This window comes from Dromaius novaehollandiae, chromosome 19, assembly GCF_036370855.1.
Source record: "Dromaius novaehollandiae isolate bDroNov1 chromosome 19, bDroNov1.hap1, whole genome shotgun sequence".
In the NCBI taxonomy this organism is placed as follows: domain Eukaryota; kingdom Metazoa; phylum Chordata; class Aves; order Casuariiformes; family Dromaiidae; genus Dromaius; species Dromaius novaehollandiae.
In genome coordinates this window covers 2,591,523-2,616,211 of record NC_088116.1, presented here as the reverse complement: position 1 = coordinate 2,616,211, position 24,689 = coordinate 2,591,523, and the positions used below count along the sequence as shown (strand labels likewise).

At 43.1% G+C, this 24,689-nt stretch overlaps 1 protein-coding gene across 9 annotated transcripts in view; it reads right to left on the bottom strand.

Moving 5' to 3' along the window:
• Nucleotides 1–24,689, bottom strand: part of ACACA (acetyl-CoA carboxylase alpha) — a 147,901-nt gene that overhangs the window by 76,761 nt on the left and 46,451 nt on the right. For 7 of the 9 annotated variants that reach the window (XM_026107303.2, XM_026107289.2, XM_064523106.1 and 4 more), the window contains 11 exons: nucleotides 24,176–24,264; nucleotides 22,481–22,605; nucleotides 18,110–18,223; nucleotides 16,435–16,548; nucleotides 15,392–15,481; nucleotides 14,779–14,897; nucleotides 7,185–7,208; nucleotides 4,397–4,540; nucleotides 3,675–3,771; nucleotides 2,513–2,620; nucleotides 190–246 (listed from right to left, as the gene is read on the bottom strand). In XM_026107303.2, coding sequence (XP_025963088.2) covers nucleotides 190–246; nucleotides 2,513–2,620; nucleotides 3,675–3,771; nucleotides 4,397–4,540; nucleotides 7,185–7,208; nucleotides 14,779–14,897; nucleotides 15,392–15,481; nucleotides 16,435–16,548; nucleotides 18,110–18,223; nucleotides 22,481–22,605; nucleotides 24,176–24,264 — 1,081 coding nt within the window. The remainder of the gene's footprint in view (nucleotides 1–189; nucleotides 247–2,512; nucleotides 2,621–3,674; nucleotides 3,772–4,396; nucleotides 4,541–7,184; nucleotides 7,209–14,778; nucleotides 14,898–15,391; nucleotides 15,482–16,434; nucleotides 16,549–18,109; nucleotides 18,224–22,480; nucleotides 22,606–24,175; nucleotides 24,265–24,689) is intronic. The other 2 variants (XM_026107296.2, XM_064523108.1) reach the window with 1 other exon arrangement.

Sequence of the window (24,689 nt, the reverse complement as noted above, 5' to 3'; positions counted from 1 at the left end):
CAATTGTAAATTAATTTTCTTATACAAATTCATTAAAACAATCTCAAATTTTAGAGAATAAAAGCAGTGAAAAGAGAACTAGATATAGTTAATACAGTATTTAACTTGGAAAAAAACCCCAAGAAATGTCAGTGCTATTTTGAGCTAGACACCAAACAGTTCTAAGCAGCATGAGAGATATCAAAATACCTTTTGTGCTACAAGAAAAGTCAGCCTCCGAATCCCATGTTCAATCAGGACCGATTTCTGTAAAAATGAAAGGATGGAACCAAGATATTGGGATTAACAGAAAAGGAACACATCAAAAGCAGGTGCAAGTCCTCTATGGTCTGGAAAAGATCCTCCTGCATCTATGCTGCAAGGTCCCAGTCCATTTCAGTCTACTCACAGCTAAGATTTTTCATCTGATGTTTGTCTAGTAGCATGCATAAGCAAATACATTAAATCTGAAAAGAGAAGTAATCAAATCACAAGGACACAGTATTCCACTTGAGCCATGCTAATAAGTAAAGCAGAAGAGTTATTCACAAGTCTTGCAGGATATATTCTTGTTCACTTGCCCCAGTAAGTTGGTCTCTTCTTCTTGTTGCTGTTGCAAAGATTACTTTCTGAAGGAAGGGCAAGGTAGGCATGGTATGCACATGGCAAATGATGTCCTAAAGGAACTGACACAAGGAAGCGTGGAGCACATACTTGGTCTAGGCACAAACAGCACACAGACAACCAAAGGACAGATGGGTCAATACCACAAAGGTGATAAGTGATAGGTTTTATTTTATTTTTTAAACTGATCAGAGTGTGTCCATTCTGATTGTTTTTTTAAATCAAGTTCAATAAAGCCACATTAGAAATGAGAAATGCCATGAATATTTGTCCTGCCTTTGCTCTTCTGAAAAGTATTAAAATCTGGTAATTTTGCTCCTCTTTCTAAAACTTTTTGCTCTCCCCTCCTTTTTCCAATTTAAAAATGAGACACACGCACGGAGAATGGAACAGAAATAAGAACCTTAGCTAGACTGGGAACTAAACCACTCCTTTCGGCTTGGACTGAAATGTTTTACTAAGGTTAAGCCCTTTGAAAATAAGCATCAGTGACTATATTCATGGCAAGAGAAAGAAAATAACTTTAATAATGCCATGATTTAAAAAGCAAAAATTGTTATTGCTTTTAAAATTCCACAAGTGGCAGACAATAACAGCATAGCAACAGGATTCTGATTACATCGTAATAATGTGGGTCTCACAGCAAGTCCACAGCTATTACAGAGCGATTAGCCATCAGCACCTGGAGAAACTCCATTTACACTGACTGCCTCAATCTCCTCCACAAGTCATTTACAAGTATATGATCCTAATTTCTATTAAAAAAACCACACACAACATGCTGGGACAAGAAGATTATTTGGACAATTTGGATCAACCTATTTGATAGTTTAATGTGTTTTGGAATTTTTTTTCTATTTCTTTCGTTTTTTCCCTTCCCATAAAACGCCTGGAGCATGATCAAGCAGATGAAAAGCAAAACTAGTTTTAATTTTTATATTTGATTATTTTCTTTGCTTAAAGAGACAGGAAGCTGCTGAAGCAGAGTGGATACCAGTCTCATTTCGGGATGCCTCATTTCTGCAGAATGCATTACCACCTCCTACACTGGGAAGCAAAGTTACAAACTCCTCTCTCAATCCTTCCATAATCATTGCAGGCACCACGGATGCTGCAGGGTCTGGTACCTGATGGCTATTGAGGGCGACAAGCCAGCGAGGGCTTCTGCAGACCAGCCAGAGAAGCAAAAGGAGGCAGACACTGGGGGGCTCCCCCAGCGCACGGTTCCCCCCCCCCCCCCGAAGTGATCACAGGACTCACGTTTGGTACACTAAGGTGAATCCCTTGCTTATGAAGGGGCAACAAAATGCACAAATCTGTTCCACCTTTGACCAGAAATATCACACTAGATGGATGCTCCAGCATGCCAATAAAAAGGGGAGTAAGTCTGAATTGTATTAAAACTATTGTGATACACAGATACAGGCCATTTTAATGTCACTTTGCATGCCTCTTACCTATATAACAGGGATAGTAACAATTTAGTGACTCTATTCACATTACTATTAAGGAGAGGGATACAGCACATTCCTTCACAGCATCTGGAGATAGATACTGAAGATTCACCTGACGCATTTAAAACCTTAAGGGTCGTTTACCCTATCAAAAATTAAAGGGGAAGAGTCCTGAGCTGATAGATTCGAATGCAACATTAGGTACTGCAAAGAGAAACAGCGAGAGCTCGCTGTTATTCATTGCCTACCCTGGAGGCTTCGGAAAGGTGCAGTTACATCCAATCAAAGAAGTGATAAGGTTTTAGATGGAATAAATTAAGGATGTAAGTGTTCCATTTATTTACTTATTTTGAAAAAAAACATCTGAGGAACATCCAGACTTTTCCCAAAGCAGACAGAACTGCCCTGCAAAATCATGCAGTTCCAGAGGGATGGAGAGAAGCTAAGCAACTTACCTTGCTTTGCGTGAATTCTCTGAACATGGCTGCCAGCCCATCATCATCAACGTCACTGTCAGTTTTAATAGCAACATTAAGGATGTGAATGGGCTCCTCACGGGCAGCCTGCGATTTAAAGAAAACATTTCCCATAAATAAATCGTTAACAACGTAACATCTGTGTATTCTCAAGAGGCCCCCTAAGTACACCTCTAAAATACAGGCCCCCTAGGAAAGAAATGACCTCAGCAGAGCCTGCTGTAAACAAAGCAAAATTATGAAGGAAATCCTTGACCAAGCAGCCTCACAAATCCGTAATTTCACAAAAGTAAGAGCTGACGTTCACAAACAGCAAACAGGCACTTCATTCTGACAATTTGATTCTGATGATCACACCTGACTTGGTTAAGTACACTTCAGAGAGATTTTGAGTGCAAAAGGAATGCAAGGACGTATCCTCTCTTTATGGGATGCAGTACAGATGGGACAAAAAGAGGACTTTGGCATGGAGAAGGGTAATGAAATTAAGCAAATTCAAATAATAGGAGCAACACAACAAGTGTTTTCATATCTAAAACAAAATGACATGATGTGGAAGCATTAATTATGTAACAGCTCTGAGAAACGACAAAAAAAAGCATTTAAGAACTTGCAGTTAACTCCAATAAACTGAATGTGAACAGGAAATAATCCTTGGTGAGGTCTGGGGGGAGATAAAGAGAGGGATCAGAGGACATTAAGGTTGACAGTAATACTCTGGAACAAGGCTACAGTACTTAAACACATCAAGATCAATGGATCAGTTTCAAACCAAGCCCTATTCTGAACCCACACTACATCCAAACAGGGCTCCTAGCTGTTGAGAGGCAGGACAGAGCAGTGGGGCAGCTACCAACTCTAAGGGCAGCAGCTCTTCTTCTCTAAGCATTATAAATTAGCTGTTTCCTCTGCTCCTGCTATCCATGTCACTGTAAAAAACGCAGGGGGTCCTCTCATCCTTTCCTCCTAAAAGCAGTTCTAAGAGGCAGAAGAGAGGGAAGAATCAAGATGTAAATTGACAAGGAAGGATGTAAGACAGAAAATAGGGCAAGTGAAGGCTTCTAGCCTGCAGTCACTGTGGCATTTTGCATGCCTTCTATGTTCAACCTGGGAGCAACCTCAAGAGAAAAAATTACTGTACCTTGTCTTCATCATACAAGGAAGCATGACCAGCTTCAGGGAAGGTTGGGCTCTGTGGAGGAGAGTCACAGAAGCAACTCATCACTTCATCAAAGATTCTGAAATACACCAGAGAAGTATTAGCCATAAATATGCAGCTGCTAACCCAGCAAAAGTAAACAGCACCAAAATCCACCTTCTTCTTGGGGGGGTGGGGGGGTGAGGAGAACAGGACTCCTTCCCTTTGCAGAATTGTAACTCCAAAGACAGGGAGGCAATACCTCCCCACTCTCCAACCCCAAGCAGAACCTGGATCTTCCAACAAAATTCAGAGACCCTATAGTTACAGGCCCTCATGACTGCTGCAGGCTCTGCTGTCTTTTGCCTGTATCTAGAAGGCTGCAAGCATAAAGAACACATCCTTCCACGTATATATATGTGCACAAGAATGTTAGAAGGAATCAGCACATTTGCAAATGATCTCCAAAGCAGCAGAAATTCAAGATGCTGATCCTTCAGGTTGCGAGCAAATCACTCTTACAGAATTTTGAAACTTCCAGCTATCTCAGGGAAGCAGAAGAGTGGATGCAAACAACCCTCTGCCTGAAACCCCAGAAACCTGGCAGACAAGCTCAGGACCACTGTAAACCTTATTCTAGACAAAGCAAAGATTTTGTCCAGTTCCATTTGGGCCCACTAGGAAGCTGACGACGCGAATGACAGTAGTCACCCTTCCCCACATACCTGACAAAGTCTTCAAATGTGCGGAAGGAGACCATTCCGCCCATCCGCTGGCACGGTGGAGTGAACGAATTGTCTAGCAGTACATCACTCACGCTAGCTACGTGGACCATCCCATAGTGATTGAGGTTGGAAGAGAAGGACATTCTAAATGGCAATTCAGTAAGATCACAGTTAGTAAAGACAAGGGAGAAAAAATAAAATCACTGGAAAAAGATACGTGCATGCGTGTACGACCACTTGAAGTGTGGCTGTTGCATGATCTATTAGACTCTTCAGCACGCCAGACCTGCTGTGCTGTCTTCTCCAAAGTCACTGCAATGCTGGCATGTATGCCTGATACCACTGATATCCTTACCTGGATGTCCTCCCAACATTTGGGAACAGTCATAGGGTTAAAAAATGTTATTACCCTTTAAAAAACATTTCTTAAGTAGTCTACTGAGATGACAGGTAAATTATGACTATGCACAGCTGAAAGCACTGTTCCTCCTGTATGTATATTTTGCTTTTACAGATGAATACCGAGATAAACAACTGTACTAAGTTTTGGCACTTGACAATTTACTAAACCTTTACGAATTAAGTTAAAGTGTATTAAGCCATATTCTCTTACTGCTTCTGCCATTTTTCTGGTCATACTATAACTTATAGCCCTCAAATGCACAGGGTGACACAGCGACCTCTCAACAATTCTATGGGGTTTTCTAAAGCTCACACTAGCATTCCTACCCTAACTAAAGCCCTGTTACAGTGCCTTCCTCTCTAACTGCTGACCAAATTAACATGCTCTTTCATCTGATTTAATCCAGATTTTGAAAACATTACAAACCTCCCACACACAGCTTTTTTATTTTTATCAGTTTCGATTGCTAAAGGGTAGCAGTTGCTACATACAAGCAGTTGGCCACAGAACACATCTATCTTAAGGCAAAGGACCAAGGAAACAGGGCAGAGCTCCAGATCCACTGTTCTCCAGGCGAGACCTCTTACTATGGTTATAGTCACGCCTATATGCCTGCTATTGAAGCAGTGAGATACAGCACAGTAAACATATCCCTCATAAAGGACCAATTCCTCACTTAAGTGAGGAGGACTGGAACAGATTTAAACAGATGGAGGAAGGCACAACGTAAGAGACTTCTATTTAAAGAAAGAGCACATTCACTTTAGAGGTCAGCTTTCTTTCCCGTGAGAGGGCAAGATCCTGAATATATTAATGCATCACTAACTTCTCATACACTTCAACTGCCATGGCAGCATATACTGGCTGTGAAATAATCTGTGCTGTTTTGAGGGTTTGGGGTTGGGGTTTTTTTCGTAAAGATCCACAGTGCCACAGTGAAGATTAGCAGAGGAGATTTCCCTCATACTGAAGGAAGAGCCTACTACAACTATGCAGGCATCCTTTCTGCTAGCTAGCAGAATCGGGGAATAATTTTAACTTCTGAACTACAGACTCACCTTATTCACTGAGACACCTATTTCAAAAGCTCCCTGCAACACAGTGAGACTTTCAAGCCTGCTCTGAAGAGACGGAAACGGCTAGCTGGCACACGGCAGCACTCAGTGACGCAGGAACAGTTTACTGTCACTTGCTTCACTCCCCCGTAGGCTTAGGAAGACACTGGCAAAGTTTCTGTCTTCCCCAACTAGTAACACAACAGAAGGCAGAAGGCGATGGGAAAGAACCAGGGCACTGATTCAGCGCAGCACATGCTGAATTTACATCTTGCAAAGTCAAACAGATGCTCAGCTGCCTCCCTGGCTCAGGCCCCAGCTGCAGAGCAGGCGAGTCCAGGGCCGGACAACGCTGTGTATGGCACCCCGGTCAGCCGCCGACGGTCAGGACCACCACCAAACCATGGACTGCTGACACTGCTTCCTACCGGCTTTTCTAAGATTTCTTTCTTTTCACATACAGAAAACCAGTCTGATACGGCCTTAAGTATACTGCTAACAAGTCTAAAGTATCATCAGTCTGATTAATAGCTCTCTTCATGTTTGAAGTCACTCTAGGTTTCTGCAATTTATCTCTGATTAAGAGCCATGAGACTTTCAATCCCATTTTTACTATTTTTCCCTAAGTAGGTTTGTAAGCAGTAATAAATAATAGGTATTCACATTTTGAAAGAGTAAAAATGTTCAGGACATGCCTTGGTGTACATTTCTTACAACTAACACAAAAAATACCACAAAACAATAACTAAACAAAAAGACAGCAGACATTTTTCATGTACTATTTAAAACAAGAAATACTTTCAAACTGAGACAAGGGAGGAAAAATTAGCATCTGAAACACAACAAAACATGCTGTCAGCTGTTTGAGATGCAGATTCATCTATGGGGTGAGGTGCGGGAGGTAAGACAGCCTCACAAACCCCGAGCGAGCTGCGGGAAGCCGAGCAGCCCCACGCATGCTCTTGTCCACAACCCAGTGCCTGGGACACCACTGCGACGCCCTGTCGAGAGCCAGCAGCCGGGAACTGAGCTCCAAAAAAGAGACACCCAAGAAGCAGCATTCTGCTAAAGTTCACTGCATATCGTACATACATAAGGCACCTGGCAAATGTAATTTTAAAGCTTGCCACATGCAAAGCTGCTTTTAAAGGGTAAAGAGAAGCTGAAAACATGTTTTAGACAAAGGCAGAAGGGGGGGGGGGAGAGTTATGGTTGAGAGCTTCCCAAGTAAAGATAAGGGTACTAAAACAAAACACGTTAAAACAGTAAGTATTAGGCTACTTCTTTCTAGTCTTTCTTTTCAAATTTTAAAAGATGACAAGTACCATACCTGTTTAGCGTGGGGATGTTCCCTCTGTAATCAAACAACCACAGTTAGTTACAGATTGGTTAGTGAAAGCCATAATAAAGAACTATCATCATGCTGATACACAGACCAGCAACAACTTTACAATTTACTGAACAAAATCTGTTAACCATCAAGAAAGAGGCAGAATTCAATTCCATTGAGCCTGAGAAGGCACCCACCACCTGACCTCGCTGGCCATGGCTGCCAGGGGAACGAGCACAGATCATGCACGTAACATGCAAACAGTATATCCCAGGAAAACACACTGCATTTGCAAGGTACCCTGCATTTCTACAGCATCTCTTCTCATATCACCTTCAAGCCCTTTGCAGACACCAAGCAAGCTTCACAAGCAAGACCAGACAGGGAAGTCTGCACTCCCTGTCAGATGGACAAACTACGGCACAGAAGCAAAAAGTGGACACATTACATAGGAAAACTGCATCTGGTCCAGCAAAGGAAACCAAACCCTCATTGCCAAACCTCTACTTCAAGCAGCAGCTCACACATTGGCTCCCAAAACAGTGCAGAAATAAAGCAAACAAGCACATAAACACCATATAATACTTTGCATTTTCAGCATTCAAGACCCTGAGCACCAAAAAGAACAAGCAGAACTTGAGGCTAACTTCAGGCAAATTCAGGAAACTTCAGGAAGATTTTACAGTTCCTTTTGTAACACCAGTTCACAACTCTTCAGTTCCGCATGCAGACCAAGGCTTAAGGGCACACAGAAGCCAGAGAGGACGTCAAGGGCACGTTTGCACATTAGCACAGGAACGGACAGGTCTAGCCCATGCTAGCTACATTCATTAAAGCATGAGGTGGCACATTGCTCCAAAGAGACATAGGAATTTCTGTGATCTGACATTCAAAATAGTAAAGATTGTATTGAAATACAAAATACATGCCCACAAGACACTTCTGTAAACAGATTAGCAAATGAGAAAAAACTGAAAGCAAAGCTTCAGGGAGCCTGTAACTGGACATTCCCCCTCCCCTTCCCTTCAGCAACCTGCAGGAGATCGAGCCACAGACTTCCTTAACGTCCTTAACCACAGGCAAGGCCCAGAGTTAATGGCTGTTTAGGGACCAGTGTATTTCTATGGTCACAGTGCTAAAGAGACTGGCTGTATCGAGTCCTGCTCAGAGCGGTTTTGTCACAGGGGAGGCACATTCCCTGCAAGTCTATGAGTTAGGTGCATTATTGGTAGAGGCATGAAAAGTTCCCAGGACCTCTTCAAGCCATGTAGGAAGCAGCACAAATCAGGCTGCAAACATATCTGTCCAACGGTAAAGATTTAATTTCATCTAGCGTCAGTGGGAAGAGACACTGTGCTGCAAAGCCTGCCAGGACTGAACGGGACACAAGGCTGCAGGGAGCTGACACATTTTCTTTAGCTTGGCAAATGGTAGGAAAGCTGCATGTGATCTACTTCAGTCAGAAAAAAACGGTCTGGAGAGGACTGGCTGTTTCTGCACCGGCTTCACTTGTTCTGTAGTGGTCCCTGAAAAGCTTCAGAAAACAGAGAAAGAATCGCAGCATAAGATATCGCCCATTCTGTCTCTACAGAAGCTCCCTGTTGCCTTGCCCCAGGAATTGTTTTCAAGCCACTCAGCGTGGTGCTAAAGAGGTCATGGAGAGAACCTCAGCCAGGAAAGACCCAATGACTGGTGACTGCGGAAAAGACTGGAGCAAGAACAGTCTCCAGGCTGCACACCATGGGGCTGGCTCGGTATCTACAGACATGGGAGCTGGGGAGGACTTGTTCACACCAGGAGCTGGATTGTCACCTCTCGCCGACACAGGGAAAGGCTTGATGCTTTCAGCACAGCCAGACCTTGTGAAAAGGCATTACAACCCACTCACTGAGCGACATTTCTGGAGTCTGCAGAGACTGCAGCAGGTCTAACATGTAAAACACTGGTTACAAACAGGCCTGCTCTGCTTTATGGCAACGTTTGTGAAAGGAGCAGCACCACAGTTCTGGGAGCTGAACAAATTCACGGCTAACGGTGCACGCGCCTCCGGCGTTCTCAACAGCCAGCTCGGTACAGCCGATCCCAGGGTCAGAAACTCCTTCACCACATCAGCTCCAGTCCTTCTCCTTATCTCTTTTTGAGCTTTTTAAAAGAGCTAGTCCCTCTTCCCAGCTGGAGAAGAGAGTCTCACTAGGGATCGTTCCGTACCTAGGCAGGCAGTACGGCATGCTCTAAGCGTTACAGCTACTCCTCCTTCTGCTCAAGCAAACAAAAGCCTCCTTAGTCCCTTCCTATACCTCCTGGTTGAATCTGAATTTGCTCCCCTTCCCCTCCTCCTCCTTTTTTTAAGCGAGAGCTCCCCTATGAAAATGATGGCAATGCATGCAAAGCGCCACTGGTTATATCAAGCTGTGATTGAGTGCCAGCACAGGGCAAAGCTTTTGAAATCAGGCAGCAAAGCGGAATCAGCAGAGGTCGGCTGAATAACCCACTTGTAGTTATTAACAGCAGTACCACAGGAGAAAGAGCAATTCCACTGGCTGTGACCAGTGGCATTCCTCTTATGTTTCTTCATTTCTGCAGAAGAATCTAAACAGAAGGCTGTGAAACATGCCTCAAACCATACAATTTGATTGGGTTTTTCCTCTCCCTCTTTCTTTCCTTATTCTTCTACTCCCCCTGCGATTCAGCCAAGCTGAATCTGCTACTGAAGTCCAATTTGCATAAAATTATCGTTGTTCCATTCAGTTTGCTGCCCCTTCAACAGCCCCTTCTTTGCTCTGTGGGAAGATTCTGCCCTTTCTGAAGCAGGCAAGCCAAGGGAGCTGCAACACATTACTGCTGCCTGCTGTCTAATTAACATCAAACCCTCAGCACGAAACTGCAGGGATTTACAGGTGTCCTGGAATCATTTTCCCCTCCTCCCTCCCAGTATCAGCCAGTCTCCTGCAACAAGGAGGGGACCTCAGGCTACCTAATGATACACTGCAAGTTCTGCACTCAGGTCTCCAGGCTTACATGGTCGGAGTCCAAAGCAGCACGGCTGATTCAGTACCAGAATCTGATGATTGATGCAAGAGGCTTTCTCAGCAGCTACTTAAGTCCACAAAAAATGCTTCCATTTTGTCAGACATTCAAATCTTGTGAGTATATCATTATAAAATGATGAAGCAGCCTAGCAGGAAGGAACCCATACAAAGGTATCTATAAACCCTGACTGTAGTGAAAGCAAGTTTTGGTTTCTGATTCTTCCATAAAAAAGAACTGTTTGAAAGCAGCACCATGTAATTTGGCTTTCAGCCTTCAAAATGTTTTTGACTTCTAAGCAAAGAAAGAGGCTGACAAAAAAGAACAACCACCAAAATACTCCATAGATGATAAAACATCAGGAGACAGCAAAGGGGGAATCATGCACCACTCTCAAGCCCCGACATCGGCAACATCAAATTCCAGCTAGGGCGTCAACAAACATCTACAATCACAGAAAGAGGAGATATCAGGCAAAAAACAAACACAAGGTAACTAAGACATTTAGATCGAGTCCCTTGGAAATGCAAAACAACTCCTGACTACACCTAAATCCCACTCTCAGAAGCACCAAGGGCAGCAGAATGCAGTCCCAAGCCTGAATTCAACCTAGGCACATCTGAGGCCTTTGCCTGTACATCCACGTTTCTTGAGTCCGTCCACATTTCTTGAGTCGCATGCACTCCCAACTCAAAACGCAACTAGGGTTAAGTGGTACTTGAAAACTGGTTTAGCAAGTTTCAAAAGCAAGACTTGCTTTATAACCAAGTCAATTATCAAAACTTCTCAAAGTCTTTGGTGACTTGGAGAGTATCCAGAGGGAAGCCACAGCACTAACATGTTCCTTCGCCCCCACCTCCCAGTGATACCCCCTGGTTTGAGATTCTTCAGGATGTCTCAAGGCCGAGTGCATCAGGCAGGGGTAGCATGTGGGACAACGGGAAGGCACGGACTCAAAGCACACATGGATTGGGAAGGCAGGGGTAAGCATCAGAGAGTAAGCAAAATGAGAGGCTGGGTTATGCTTCAATTTCCTTTGTAGCTCAGCATCCTCAGGATGGATATCTGAGGCAAAACACGCTGTTATCATTGCCATATCCCAAAATAAAGACATACCCAGCATCTCTAACTCACCCTTGTCAGCAATTCCCTCAGCATCTGACAGCAGCTTGTTTTATGGGAACAAGTCTACCCTGAGTTCTTCCCTCCTCATTCTCCAGCACAGCCATTACCAGGGAAGGAGAGACCAAGAGAGCAGCTGAACAGCCTGGCTGGGGCAACGCCGTGAGTTGGAAAAAATGGGATGCTCTGGTAGGAACACTGCCACAGCATGATTCTGCAGCAGGCTCCAAAAACGGGCTGCAGCAGACAATGTCCAAGTTAAATTTAAACCTTACAGCTTCAGACATAAGAATGATTGTCCGAGGGCACACGAGAAGGAGAGGGGGAATTATTAGAAAGAACTTATGTTGAAAAAGCACTATAACTCCTTCTTCAGCCCATACTAGACACAATGTTTCTTTGAACAGAAGATTTTAAGCTAAGAAAAGGCAAGCAATGTTTCATGTGCTGAACACTGAAGAAAGGCCTTTCAGTGGCTTTCACCTGGCTTGCCATCCTCACAAAGGAAGCTGAACTCTCTAAATACCAGTCAATATTCCACCAGCTTCCCAGCTCAGCAGGGCAGTGTGAACACAAGGGAAGCAAAGAACATCTCAGAACGGGGCTCATTTCTTTCTCGCATCTTTTCCCACCAGGGCTCTAGACGACAGAAAGAGGCAGGCTACCCAAATGCAAGGGGCTCTGCACACAGGCATTTGCCTGCGGTACCCTGCTGCAGAGCGCAGCGATCAGCATCCCCTGGATACCCTTGTATCACCTCCTCCCGATCGGATTACCGCAACGCCCTCTGCCTAGAGAGGGCTTGGAGACTTCATTTACTGCAAAAGGCAGCAGATGGTTACACTGCACTCCTCATCTGGTTTCCACTGGGCAGTAAGGAGTGTTGGTTTCGATCTGTAAAGCCCTCTACGGTTTCAATTATAAGAGTTTTTTCTCCTTGTGCCTTACCCTTATAATCAAGATCAGTGGGGATTCTTAAGACAGGGTGTTTTCTGTTAATTTAAACAAATAATTCTCGAAACAGTGTTCTGCCCACAAACCCACCAGAAGCAGGTTACATTTCCATAACTTTGTTATTCAGATTTAACAGGTTTTGTTTCCTCCCTGACTCCATGTAAAGCTTTATTGTGGGCAGCTGATGGATACCATTCAGCAGCCAAAACACAAAGTCTGAGTGCCTAGCTGTGACTAGTCAGACCAGAAGCAGGGCATATCAGGGTTAAATACCAATGACAGAGAATTTAAAGATTCCACAGACACAAAACCCTTATCGGTTTGCAATTTTCTCTACATTAATATTTGCTCCAGTAAAATTCAGGCTCTTAGAAGTTCACAGAAATCAGATACAAAAGGGAACAAGACTTTAAAATACTTGATCAAATGCTGAAAACTTTGTGGCATCATGCAACCAATACCAATTTGGAAAAAGAATGCTGTCTTAGGGCTCTCTGGATTCCCCTTCTGGTTCACCAGAGCCCAAGCCTACAGAGCCTCAAGTGACATTTTGCTTCATCAGCTGGGATACTCTGGCTTTGAGGTTTGTCCCGGGAATGCATTTTTAGCTTTTCAGTGCAAAAGTTCATGCTGCATCAGATACAGAAAAAACATACGATGCACACAGAACACGGCCAAAGACAACAAAGAAAACTTAAGCAAGACGATGTCAGAGACAGTTTTGAGATTTCAGTGCTCTGTGTCTTGGTCTCAACATAAGGACTGCCTTTACAGATAGCTTAAATCAATGTACTCGGCACTAATTTAAGCCCCTAGATTTCCCGTTATCTGCTGTGCTTTAGCACTTGGCCACACAACAGCTGCACAAGTAGGTATACACTGCAAGAAGCTGCATTAAGCAACAGGAGCAAAATTCACCACTAACAGACAGAGGTGCAACTCAAAGGAACTGAACCTGCCTATGCAAACAGCAAATTTGTCCCCAAGTCTGCTTGCCTCTGCACAAGGACTGTGATGCATTTTCATTCAACCATCAGCAACGCCAATGGTTGAGAAGCGGAACCGAGTTTCAGAACGTCGCTCCAGGAAATTCAGTGTAATAGGGAAAGGAAATTTCAGGACAAAGCAGCTCTCCCCCAAGCAGGTAACAATTCTCATCTTGCAGCTGACCTTGTCCAATTAAGCTTGTGCACAGTAATAGAGCAGTGGTCAGCATGGGCAGGCCAAATAACCCCCAAGCAACAGAGGTGACTGAGAACAGCAAAGAGGAAATGGAGAAAGAATGGGGAGATAGAGAGCATTATAAAGGGGTACTAAAAATAGTATGCAATTATTTACAAATATTCTAGAGATGTAGGAAACAGATGAGACCAAATGCATGTTCCATTTGTATCACGAGTGCTTTGCGCTGCTTGTTAAGGACAGTCATTTATTTCTAGCAAACCAGATTCCGAAAACCATTTCATAAAATGTACTTACGGATTCTCAGTGAAGCGAGACTAGACCCCATTGCCCAGCCCCACCAAAAATAAAATAAGGAAAAGGATGTTTGGAAACAAAGGAGGGAAACAGCACTGGTACCATACGGCCAGTCCAGCACAGATCAACAGTGGCACCCAGTGGCCATGGAGACTCACTGCGCCTCTGGCTCCCGCACACCCTCCGCTGCCTGGGACAAAAATAAGATACCTTCCTGAGGTCCTTCGGTGCAAATGAAGAACCCCCGAGACCGACTAACCTGACAGATGCTGAAGAAGTTCTGGTAATCAAGGGATTTTTTTTAATGGCTTTAGTGCACACTGTGAGATGAGACCCTTCGTTTTTAAGCACTGGCAGTGAATAGTTGGTGCTTTGGTTACAACTTCAGGTTTCAGCAACCATGAAAAATACCGACTGAAAACCAAAGCATTTCAGTTGCTACACTTCTATATCAAAAACACTTATACATGCATCTTGGCATCCCCAATCAAAAAAACCAAAGGCTCCTAGTCCTTATCATGCTATAAAAGATTTCAGCTTCTCCAGTAAAGCCAGTTTTGAACATATAGCAGATCATAAACAGTTAAAAAGGGCTGGCAGGGAGCACTGCAGGAAGGAGGAAGAAATTGTTTGACTGTTCTTTATTAAAATTTCAAGTAATTGAATAATCTATCTGGAATTACACCTTTTGGAAGGCTCAGGATTCAGCTAGAACTGTAATTATAGAAGAAAGACGCTAAACAAACTGAACTTAAAATAAATATATGAAAACTGTGTCATATTTAAATGAAGCCAAATTGTGGAAAGTACTCTACATAGCTCCTGAGGTTTTAAATAACTTAAGAGGAGGAAATGGGTAATGTAGGGTTTTATCTCAGTTAACTTGTGCTTTTTTGAGGCACTGGAACTCTCCCTTTTTCCACCAATTCTATTGCAAGTTTTCTCTGCTGAGATAGGAAGCAGCCCCTCATAAAACCTCCAACTCCAAAGGCACCTGAATACATGATCTGACCTGTTTGGATGGGAGGTAGGTAGCATGAACTGGAACTCCACCACACAAGTGTTATCCTTCAGCTGGCGATGCTGAACACTGTTCAGCTCATAGGCAATGTATGCCCTTCGAACATATACCTGTTTAAAGAGAAACTCAATCAGCCTAGCTGTGCTGAGGAAGCAGAAAAAGAGAAAGAAGACAAATGATACACTGGAGAACTCACACAAATATTAAAAACCAAACAGATGCCTCCAAATTAGTATACAGATTGAACTCTAACTCAAACAGAAGAATTCAAGTACTGTTATTTGAGAAGGGCCAGTCTGGCAGGATACAAGCATCACCACAAAGCACAGGGTGGGCTGACCATATTCTGTGATAGTAGCTTCATCCGCAATCCTTTCAACTGTGCAAATCTGCTTTAAGCAAAGAAGATAATTTGTACCTGAAATTTTAGCCAATTATGAATGTTAATGGTGTTAAATGCCAGATTCCAAGTGCTGGTATACAATTCTGCACTACCTATAGCTCTCTTAACCTTGCAAGGTAACAGTGATTAAAGCTCAAACAAGAATGAAAAAAAATATATAGAAGTGAAAAGCTTTTCCTTTTACAGTGAGAATAAACTTACCTCCAAAGCTGCCATTCTTACCACCTGGTTACTGTGGTAGAAGAAGTTGGGTAGCACATCAAAGATGGATGTCTCAGACAAAATGAGTTTCTAGAAGAGATTGCACAAAGCAGAGTTTTAAAAGAAAACTCCCTGTCTTGTAATCAGGATCATGCAAACAAGCAAAACCCCAAATGAAGTCAAAACAAAAATCTCTGAGAAAATACTGTTTTCACATCAGTTTTTTATTCTACTTTCTGACTAGTTCTAATTTCTGCGCTTTTCTTTTCCATCGAGGATTAGTACCTTTTCACACTAAATGCTGGACGCACATAGCAAAATGAAAGCCCTGGCAACTCTCAGTCCAAGCTCTCTGCCTATTTATCAGAACAGAAGCCAGCTCATACTTCCCCAATACTTTAAGTTAGCCCTTACACTGACTGTAAAAATTCATCAATTTAACACACATCACAATTAAGCCTTCAGTTACCAGGATTTAAAAAAAAAAAAAAAAAAAAAAAAAAAAAAAAAAAAAAAAAAAAAAGAAAATTGCGACCCTACTCTGATTATCCTTTGAAGATTACTGCCACATCAGCAGTGGGCATAACCTGTCTCTATACTGTGACTGCAGTCTGATCCAAACAGGACCGTCTACTCACAAAAAAAAAAAAAAAAAAGGCAAATAATCCCAGCCTGCAGACTTTTTGAGGCTTCTGGTGAAAGCAAGTATTCTTTTTAGAGCAGATGTTCAGACACCCCATTATCTGGTAAAGCACCACAATGTGCTTGAAGGGAAAGCTGCAGCAGAAGACAGCAGTCGACAGAGGCAAACCTTATCTGAGTACATTAAGCACAAGCTAGCAAAAGATTCAAATTCTGGAGCACTGGAAGTGTGTTACTCTTCTGATATCAGTGTAATAATGAAAGCAAAAATGAGGGGGAAGGAAGGTAGAAACCAGACCAATATAATTTAAAGCCCCAATGACCCTGGGACTCTGGGTGAGATTTAAAGCAGAAACCTTAAGCTGAAAGCATGGAAACAAGGAGAAGAGTTTGGTAGATACCTGCAGGTTCTCAATGCAGAACTGGTGTCCATACATGTCAATGGCGGACAAGAAGATGGATTCCACCTGGTTGTGACGCAGCTCGTAGGATGGCAAATGGGAAGCAATGAGAACCTGGTAAACAGCAAATGCAAAGAGTCAGTGAAAGGAGCTATGCTGGTCCATCAGCGGGAGGGTGCAACTCCAAGGCAGCAAGCTCCATCCCAGAGGAGGTAACTGGTTTCCCCTGTGAATTTGGTGGCACCTGGGTGATGCTGCAAACTTCCTCCCCCCAACGAATCTCATTTGCGTATCTGCTTGGTTTGTGTTATTGGCCGTTCCCCATGGAGAAAAGGAACAGCTTCAATCAAGTTCCATCACTGCATGTGATTTAGCACTGCAGAGCTGCTAGTCCCGGCGACTGCCAGACCAGCTGTTAATTGGAAAGCAGATCTGGCAGGCAACAGCTGTGCGGAGGCCAGCAATGGAGACAGCCTTTCACAGCTTCCGAGCAAAGCAAGCGCCACTGGTGCCTCATATGAAATGCCCAACATGAAGGATACAGAGGTAGGAAGGGGAAGCAGCTTTCAGGGGAAAATCAAGTGAAAGAGCAACATAAAGACATACACCAGGACTGCAGCACCATCCTCAGCATGCTGCTGAGAGGTTCAATAACTCTGAATGGTTCAAGGACACAGATACAATCCTGAAGGAAACATAAGGTCACTGAGCAGCTTCAAATACCCCATTCATTTTCAACACTCAGGCACTGAAATAAAAGGCGAGATCCCCAAAGTGTCAGCTTCCCTGCTGAAGACTTTTAGAATGAAGATAGGGACTGCGGAGTGAGATGAGTGATCAGACTTCAGGGTTAACATTATCATGAAACAATTATGCCCTCTCGCTCCTTCCTGACTACAGACAAACCACTAAAGAGGAAGCTTGCAAAGATATCCAGGTGGATGTCTGACATTCAAATTACCATCTGTACTATACTCTTGGAAATGACAGTATCAAGAGCTTTTTTCCAATTATTTTAGGGTTAAAAACAAATTAACAAAAGTAACTCAAAAGCCAGAAGAAAGCCCCCAAAAGACCAACAAATTATTTGCAATAATTCCTTAGGAATTGCAAAGGAACATCTGGTTCTTGTCCACATTTCCCTCCCTGTTCTGTGCACACGCTGATTTGCAATTGCAGGGTAGCCGATGAGCCCTGGCTGGTTGCTGTATAGCCAGCTACCCGAGCAGTCTGGGCAGCCTGTGCTTGGGCTTGTAGGGTTCACAGATTATAGAGCCAGAAGGGACCCCAGGGATCACGTAGTTTGACTCCCTCTATTACACAAATCATAGACTACCCTCAATTAATTCCTTTTTGAGCCAGACAAAGCTTTTTGGGGGGAACAGGGACAGAGGAACATAATCTCAACTTCAAAACGTACAGTGATTAAGAATTCACTTCAGCCTTGGTTAAACTGTCACAATGGTTAATCACTGGTTAATCATCTCCATTGCTAATAGGCTGTTCGCAGTATTCTGCTCTTCATATTTGCATAGTAATCAAAACAAACATCACGAGATACAGACTTTCCAAAATAGCAAGCTCCAAGTGGGAGCAGTCCTGATATTGATCTGATCAGCAACTGCAGTCTGTCTCTAATGGGGATCCGCTTTCGTTGCTAAAATTGCTCCCTTACCTGCCGTGCTCGCAGGGCCACTTTAGCATTGGTTGTCTTGCTGAGCTGGGTCAGCTCTGTCAGAATATTAATCAGCTCATCTGTCAAGGTAGGGTCACGGCCACACAGCTGGTCCTAAAAATAAAACGAACTGGAAATGTTTAAAACAGAAGAAAACCATCTTCCCTTCTCCTGCAAAGGGGTTTAAAGATGAAATATACAGAGAGATGCTCTGCGTTAGGTACTGGATGCCCTCTAGAGGTACCTGTCTAAATTATTCTGTAATTCTGTATGGTCAAGGGTCCAAGTATGAGGCTTTCAGTAACTTTATGCATGTTAAAAAAAAAAAAAAAGGTAAAGAGCTAGAGAGGAAAGAAGGGACTGGTAACACCATTTTCTTACCTGTAGCACATGTTTTGGCATCCAAACACATAATGAGAAACACCAACTTGTAAAACATTCTCCCATTACCCAATTTCGGCTTTGTACCAGAAAGTCTTACCTAGCAACAGGGCAAAATTCAAAGAGCATTTAACTGTAGTGAAATGGTTTGTGCAGCATGCAAAGATCAGCAAACTTGCACTGTGAAAGATGACCAAACAGAATGAATTTAACTGCTGGAAGAATCTCCTAAAGTCTACTCCAAAAAAAAAAAAAAAAAATTACCAAAAAACAAAACCCAACTCTCCCAACTACCAAACAACCACATGCTTTACACATCTTTACATCTCTAGCAACCCCAGAAAACACAAGAACCTGTCATTCCTCAAACATCGCCAAGCAAAACTAACTAAAAGCATAACTAAGCAAAACTAACTAAAAGCATAAATGATCGAATGTGGTTCCTGCCACAGCACAGGACTGGCCTCTGTAACATTTCTTCTGGTCAGAGTGTTCTGGCTCTGAGGAGGTTCACTAGCTTGTTTTACTCTCTAAATTGTCTGGAACAAAACAGTAAAACTGAACAGTACAAATGTCAGCGTTAATGCTGTTTCGAAACTCTCTTGAATTCAGCCATTGAAAAAATGGTAACAGTAAAAAAATCTGTTTTGTTCTCTGAACGGTGGAGGTATACTCTCATGCACACTTTCTTCCAAAAATAGTTTCAATTCCCATGAATAATCCCACAGTCTTCAACTACTCACAGTGGCTTGTGACACAGCTCCCTCCCACTCCCAAAGCTGGTAACCCTCTAGGAGCCTCTAATGTGTTTCTTCTGTACAGCTCTTACAGCTTTTCCCATAGCAAATGAATCATAGGAGGCAAATGAGAGATGAAACAGGGATTTGGAACAGGAAAGAGATGGCGCCTTGAAGCTCTAAAGAGATTTTAAACATGTGCAGTCCAGAAAAGGCCCTTTGAAGATCTAAGAAATATAAAAGGAAAAAGGGAAAAATCTCTGTGCAGCAGGTTAGATTGATAAGCCTGACACAGAAAATAAAGGAAGAAACAAACAACACACACCCCATAGACTGACTAATAAATAACAGCTTATACTACACGTAATTCCAAACCTAAACAGCTTTTTCCCCCATGCTGTTCTCGACCCCTTTCTTTCTGATCCCACTCAAGCATTACGCCTAGCATCAAGCATCTCTAGGAATGACGACATACACCACCACTCAGTGATAAAGACCAAAACCAAATCATTAAAAAAGAAAAAACCCCACACATACACACACCTAGGCTACTAACTCTTAGATTGTTGCCTCCCGCTAACCAGGCTTGGGCCAGGCAAACATTACAATGACCGTTTCCAAAAAAAGTCCTATAAATCTACCCACTCCAGATCAGTGTGTGAATTCAATAACAGCGAATAATTCAAGAACTGTCTGCACTGGATTTGAAGTATGAATTCCTAGGTGTTGTAATATTACAAGGTAACGAAAGACCAACAGGCACACAGGATGTCTGCCATGCCATTAAACACAAGGGATTCTGTCCACTTAAGGTGAGGCTGTGCATACAACAGCCAGTTAACTACATAAAATGAATATACAACTTCAAATCACACTATATTTCAACAAAAACATGAAGGATGAAGTAGTTCCATCCTGCTTTAAATGCCTGCTAGCTAAAAAAGTGAATGATGGCAGCATCGCACTATTACTAAAACCATCCTGAGAGCCCCTTGTTAATAATGGATTCCTAGGGATACATCAATAACAGCAACATAAGCATCAAGGTATTCTGACATGACGTTTGCCCTTGGAGGACAAACTTCACCATCCCACATAAATAAATTGGCAACCCATAAAATGCCACAGCCTTCACCATGATTACCAAATGTGCCACAGGGTCCCTAAGACACGAAGAGTAATGCGAGTCAGAACAACAACGGCCTTTTGGTTAATGGTGTGACCTGTAATTCAGCAGACCACGATTCTTGGCTTTGCCATAGACAACGCTGTGGTCACAGGTAAGTCACCCACCTAGGCCTCAGGCGCCCACTCACATTAGCAGTCCCTGCATCCCCGCCTGCACGGGGCGTAAGCTCCTGCTCACCAGGCCCCAGACACGATGGCCGGAGCGGCCGCGGCAGGCATCACACTGCCGAGGAGCTCTCCTGCCTGGTCTGCCAAGGCGGGGATCGTCTCTAGCGCGTTTTAAGTACCAATGAACTGGGCTGTTGGCCTTTACTTAAGATGAATATAACAGACAGTGAGGGGAAGAGGAGAGGGGAAGAAAGAGCACACAGAAAAGAGAAAGGAAAACTCAGATCACCTTTTTTGTTATTGTTTTTCTTGCCTCCCAGCACGCCCCTCACTCCCCCAGATGGGCTTTTTATTAACCAATGTGAAGATGCAGCAAGACTACCTCTAAGACACGGCTCGCGCTGGCAGGTGAAAAAAGGAGACAAAAAGTTTCAGTCCCATCTTAGCAAGAAATAATCGGGATGACAACAACAAAATAAAGCAGGTAGCTGGTGCTGCACTGGCTTTTGCCTGCGCTGATTGGCAAAGGCAGTGAGCAAAGCCTCAAACCAGCTCTTTGACAAGGCCTAACGCCTCCCCAGCACCCCCGTGTAATTACACACTTGAGTGACTGGACTCTGAAGAAAATTGAAGGCCTGAGCTGCAAACAGCTGCCATTTTCTCTCTCCATCACGCCAGCATGATTACTTGAGAAATGAACAGCCCCGGCTCAAAGCTACTCCAGAATTCTCAGAGGAAATATGGCTCCGTGTTCAAATAATGAGATTCTTAAGGCAAGCGTTACTTACAATCACACCACACACCAAAAAGAAAAAAAAAAAAAAAGAAAAAAAAATAGCCAGAAAGTAAAAATGCCAGGGTCCTTATATCTTACAAATTAGAATGTAAGAAAGTCAGCCTCAGTCTAGGGTAATTATGACCCTATATATGCTTTTAAGGGTTATCTTGTGGATGGGTACTTTGCACCTATTTTTCATAGCAACAGACCACATTATGTTTCGGGGTAAAAAGAAAAAGGTAGTGAGGTGGATGGCAGGTCCTGGCATCAGGATTGCTTTGTGTTTGTGTGGCGGAATCTAGGACTGACCAAGAGGAATTCGAGTCCAAGAGATTCCTCCTCCCTTTGCAAACACCCTGGAGGGCCTGATCTGGACAGACCACCCTGAGCTGCGACGTCGAGTCCTGCACAGTCTCCATCGTGCAGTCTGGTGTACAGCCGGTCAGAAAGCACCACCGCAGACTGAAGAAGAGGCTTTCTGAGCTTAGCACTATGGAGAGGCTAAAAGAGCAACTGCTGAGCCTATGGGAGCAGGCCAGGGCTCATAAGGAAGAGCAGGTAAAACCCCTGAGGGACCTCCATATGGGCTGGCTATTCACTGCCAGGAACCCACCCTGATTAATAATGAGGGATCATAAAAATGTTGGTATTACAGCACTATTACCACAAAAGACATCTGCTTTTTGTGCTGGTAGCATATTATTTTACCCTCCAACAAAGCAACTCCTATTTGAGTATCACAAGCTATTATAAAGACAGGATCCCTCTGCAACCCCTGAAGACTAAGAAGCAAAATAAAACAAGTATAAAGTCACAGCCCAGGGTCTAAAAGTTAGCCTTTAGCACCCTCCCAATGTAAGAGTTTATTCTCATTTCCCCACAGATGTTCACATATCACTTGCATAATTAGCCAGCATGGCAATCCGATAGGCAATCAATGCAGGGGAGTCATGAACCACAAGGTGCACAGAAATGGAGCTGAACAGTATGTGCTGGGTCCCCTCTAATACAGGGCTTCAGTGCCCTAATAAGAAAGCACGAGGAAACTCCACACTGCTGCTTCTGTGCTAGAAGACTAACATCTCTAAGGCTAAAAGCTGTCAATTTGGTACCTTTCAAAGCATCAATCACGCATCTACACGGAGAAGCAAATTTCTGGAGTACCAACAGACAACTTACAATGAGCATTGTAACAAGCAGGTTCTTCTTGGTGACCTGAGCATGTGAGAAGATGTAGTTCAAAACAGCATTCATGTCACTTTTATTCTCTTCCCGAAGGGCAAAGACACACTTGTCATAGTGACCTGCAATCAGAAACATACAATTTTTCCAAGCTCTACACCTGTGTGTCATGCAATGCCTGTGACTGGATGTGGTTTTTTATTTATTTATTTATTTATTTTTAAACTAACACACACATTTGTTGACAATCTACTTCACATGATTCATACAATCAGTTCTGGAATAGAAGCATTCCCCCCCTGTAGCCCCCTCACCTGACAAATTTTGATTTAAGAATTCTCCTGTTATTTACTTTTAACAGTTCCAGTGCCAAATAGCTCCTTTGTTAACAATACAGAAAGAGGAGTGGTGAGCACATAGTCTCTTTTATTCAAATGACAATCAGAAAAAAACAATAGCAAAAAGACCTGCACGATCCCCTGCTACCATCAAACTGAAGCAGAAATGAATCTGCAGTACTATTACACTGGTGCATGTATGGGGACAGAAGGAAAGAAAAGTAGAGCAGAATCTGAATTACCTGTATGAATTAGAGCCTCAGAATCAGCTAGTGATTCATTGCCATCTTGTGCCTGCACACAGCAGTGCAATGCATTTACTTCAATTCTCACTTTCAGGCTGAGGTCTGAGGCTTGTTTTTATAAACACTGAAAAGTTTCCTGGTATTTTACAACAGTTGCAATTAACTCAGTGGTTTTTTTACTGCACTTGATTTTCTTACTACAGAATTTAATAAGCAGGCAAGGTAGAACTCAACAAGTAGTAGGACAAATTTAAACAGTTTTTCTGATTCAAATTTTTTTCAGATGCTCAGAAATCAGCATATAAAAATCAAGGTTTGAACAGGAAGTTTTATATGTAGAACATGTAAAACGGAGAACTCTTTAGCTGTGGGCCACTGCTGTCAGAGTCAAAGTAAAGGAAAGCAAAGGAGAACAACTTCATCTGTGATCTAGAACAAGCAAAGAGCAAATAGCCTGGCTATGCCTTAAAGAGCTCAGGAACACACTAGAAACTGCAGCACAAGAAACTGCAGCACAAAGAAACACATAATTCAGTGATACGGTCTTTTAACTCCAGGTCATACAGAAGTCCTCGCTTACAGAATTTGAAGTAACTTTAAAAACCCAGTTTAGTGATACAGGTAGAATATGTCCCAAACTTAGACCTCGCTACAAGATAAAAGAAACAGTAAGGTGATCATGAATTCACGTAGTAGCTATTCTTTTGAGTAGTTACAGAGAAAAGGAGCATTCCCAGACTAAAAAGGAATCAGAGTCATATTAAGAGATTTAAACTGTGGACAAGAGGGCACAGGATGTGAAAGAAGATAGATATACCAACAGCGGACAAATAGTAGAACAGGCAACTTCTGGGTGGAGTTTGTCATCTGCTGGTTCAAACCAATGACACATTAAGTATTCTGAGCATTCTTACCACGAAAGCTCAAATTGGACACCAACTCTTCTACCAGAAAAAGAAACGGACTGGGTAGCCCTTTAAAACAAAACCTGCGTGGCTTAGCCTCACCATAAAGGTGGCCTAATCTTGCTTGAAGGGGGTCCACGTGGACCTTTGGGACCAAGTGTGGTTCCTTCAGAAACTGAAGGCTTGATGTGCTTAGCGACTCACCGTGCTGAAACTGAGTCTCCACCTTTAGATACTGACGGAGCAGATCCATCACCACTGCTTTCATGTGACCCCGAATACCACTCCGGTACCTGCAGAAGCAAATAGGTCAAACCTAGCACCGAGTGCAAATGTCACCATCCTGCTTCTGAAGATCTGCAAGTGAATAACACTCAACATGAGTGGCAGGAGGAGCCCGCTTGCCTATGGACACTAGTGCACTCGATTCTGAAAACCACTGGACAACCCCTGCAACCACAGTGAATACGTAGCCTCTGCCATCAGTAATGTGTGTCAGCATGGCAAACGTTTTGCAACAAAACATTCTTGTTCTTCCCAAAATATTCAAAACTCTAGAAGCTGAGAGGAGTGATACACACCAGCTGCTTGATGAAACGGCCAAGATGGAATCAGTATCAGGACAGATGTTAAATCTGCATTTCATAAGGCAAAGGGGGAAAAAGAGGAAGGATCTGTACCTGTACTTCACACATGCAGTGAGGACAGGCAATTCCAT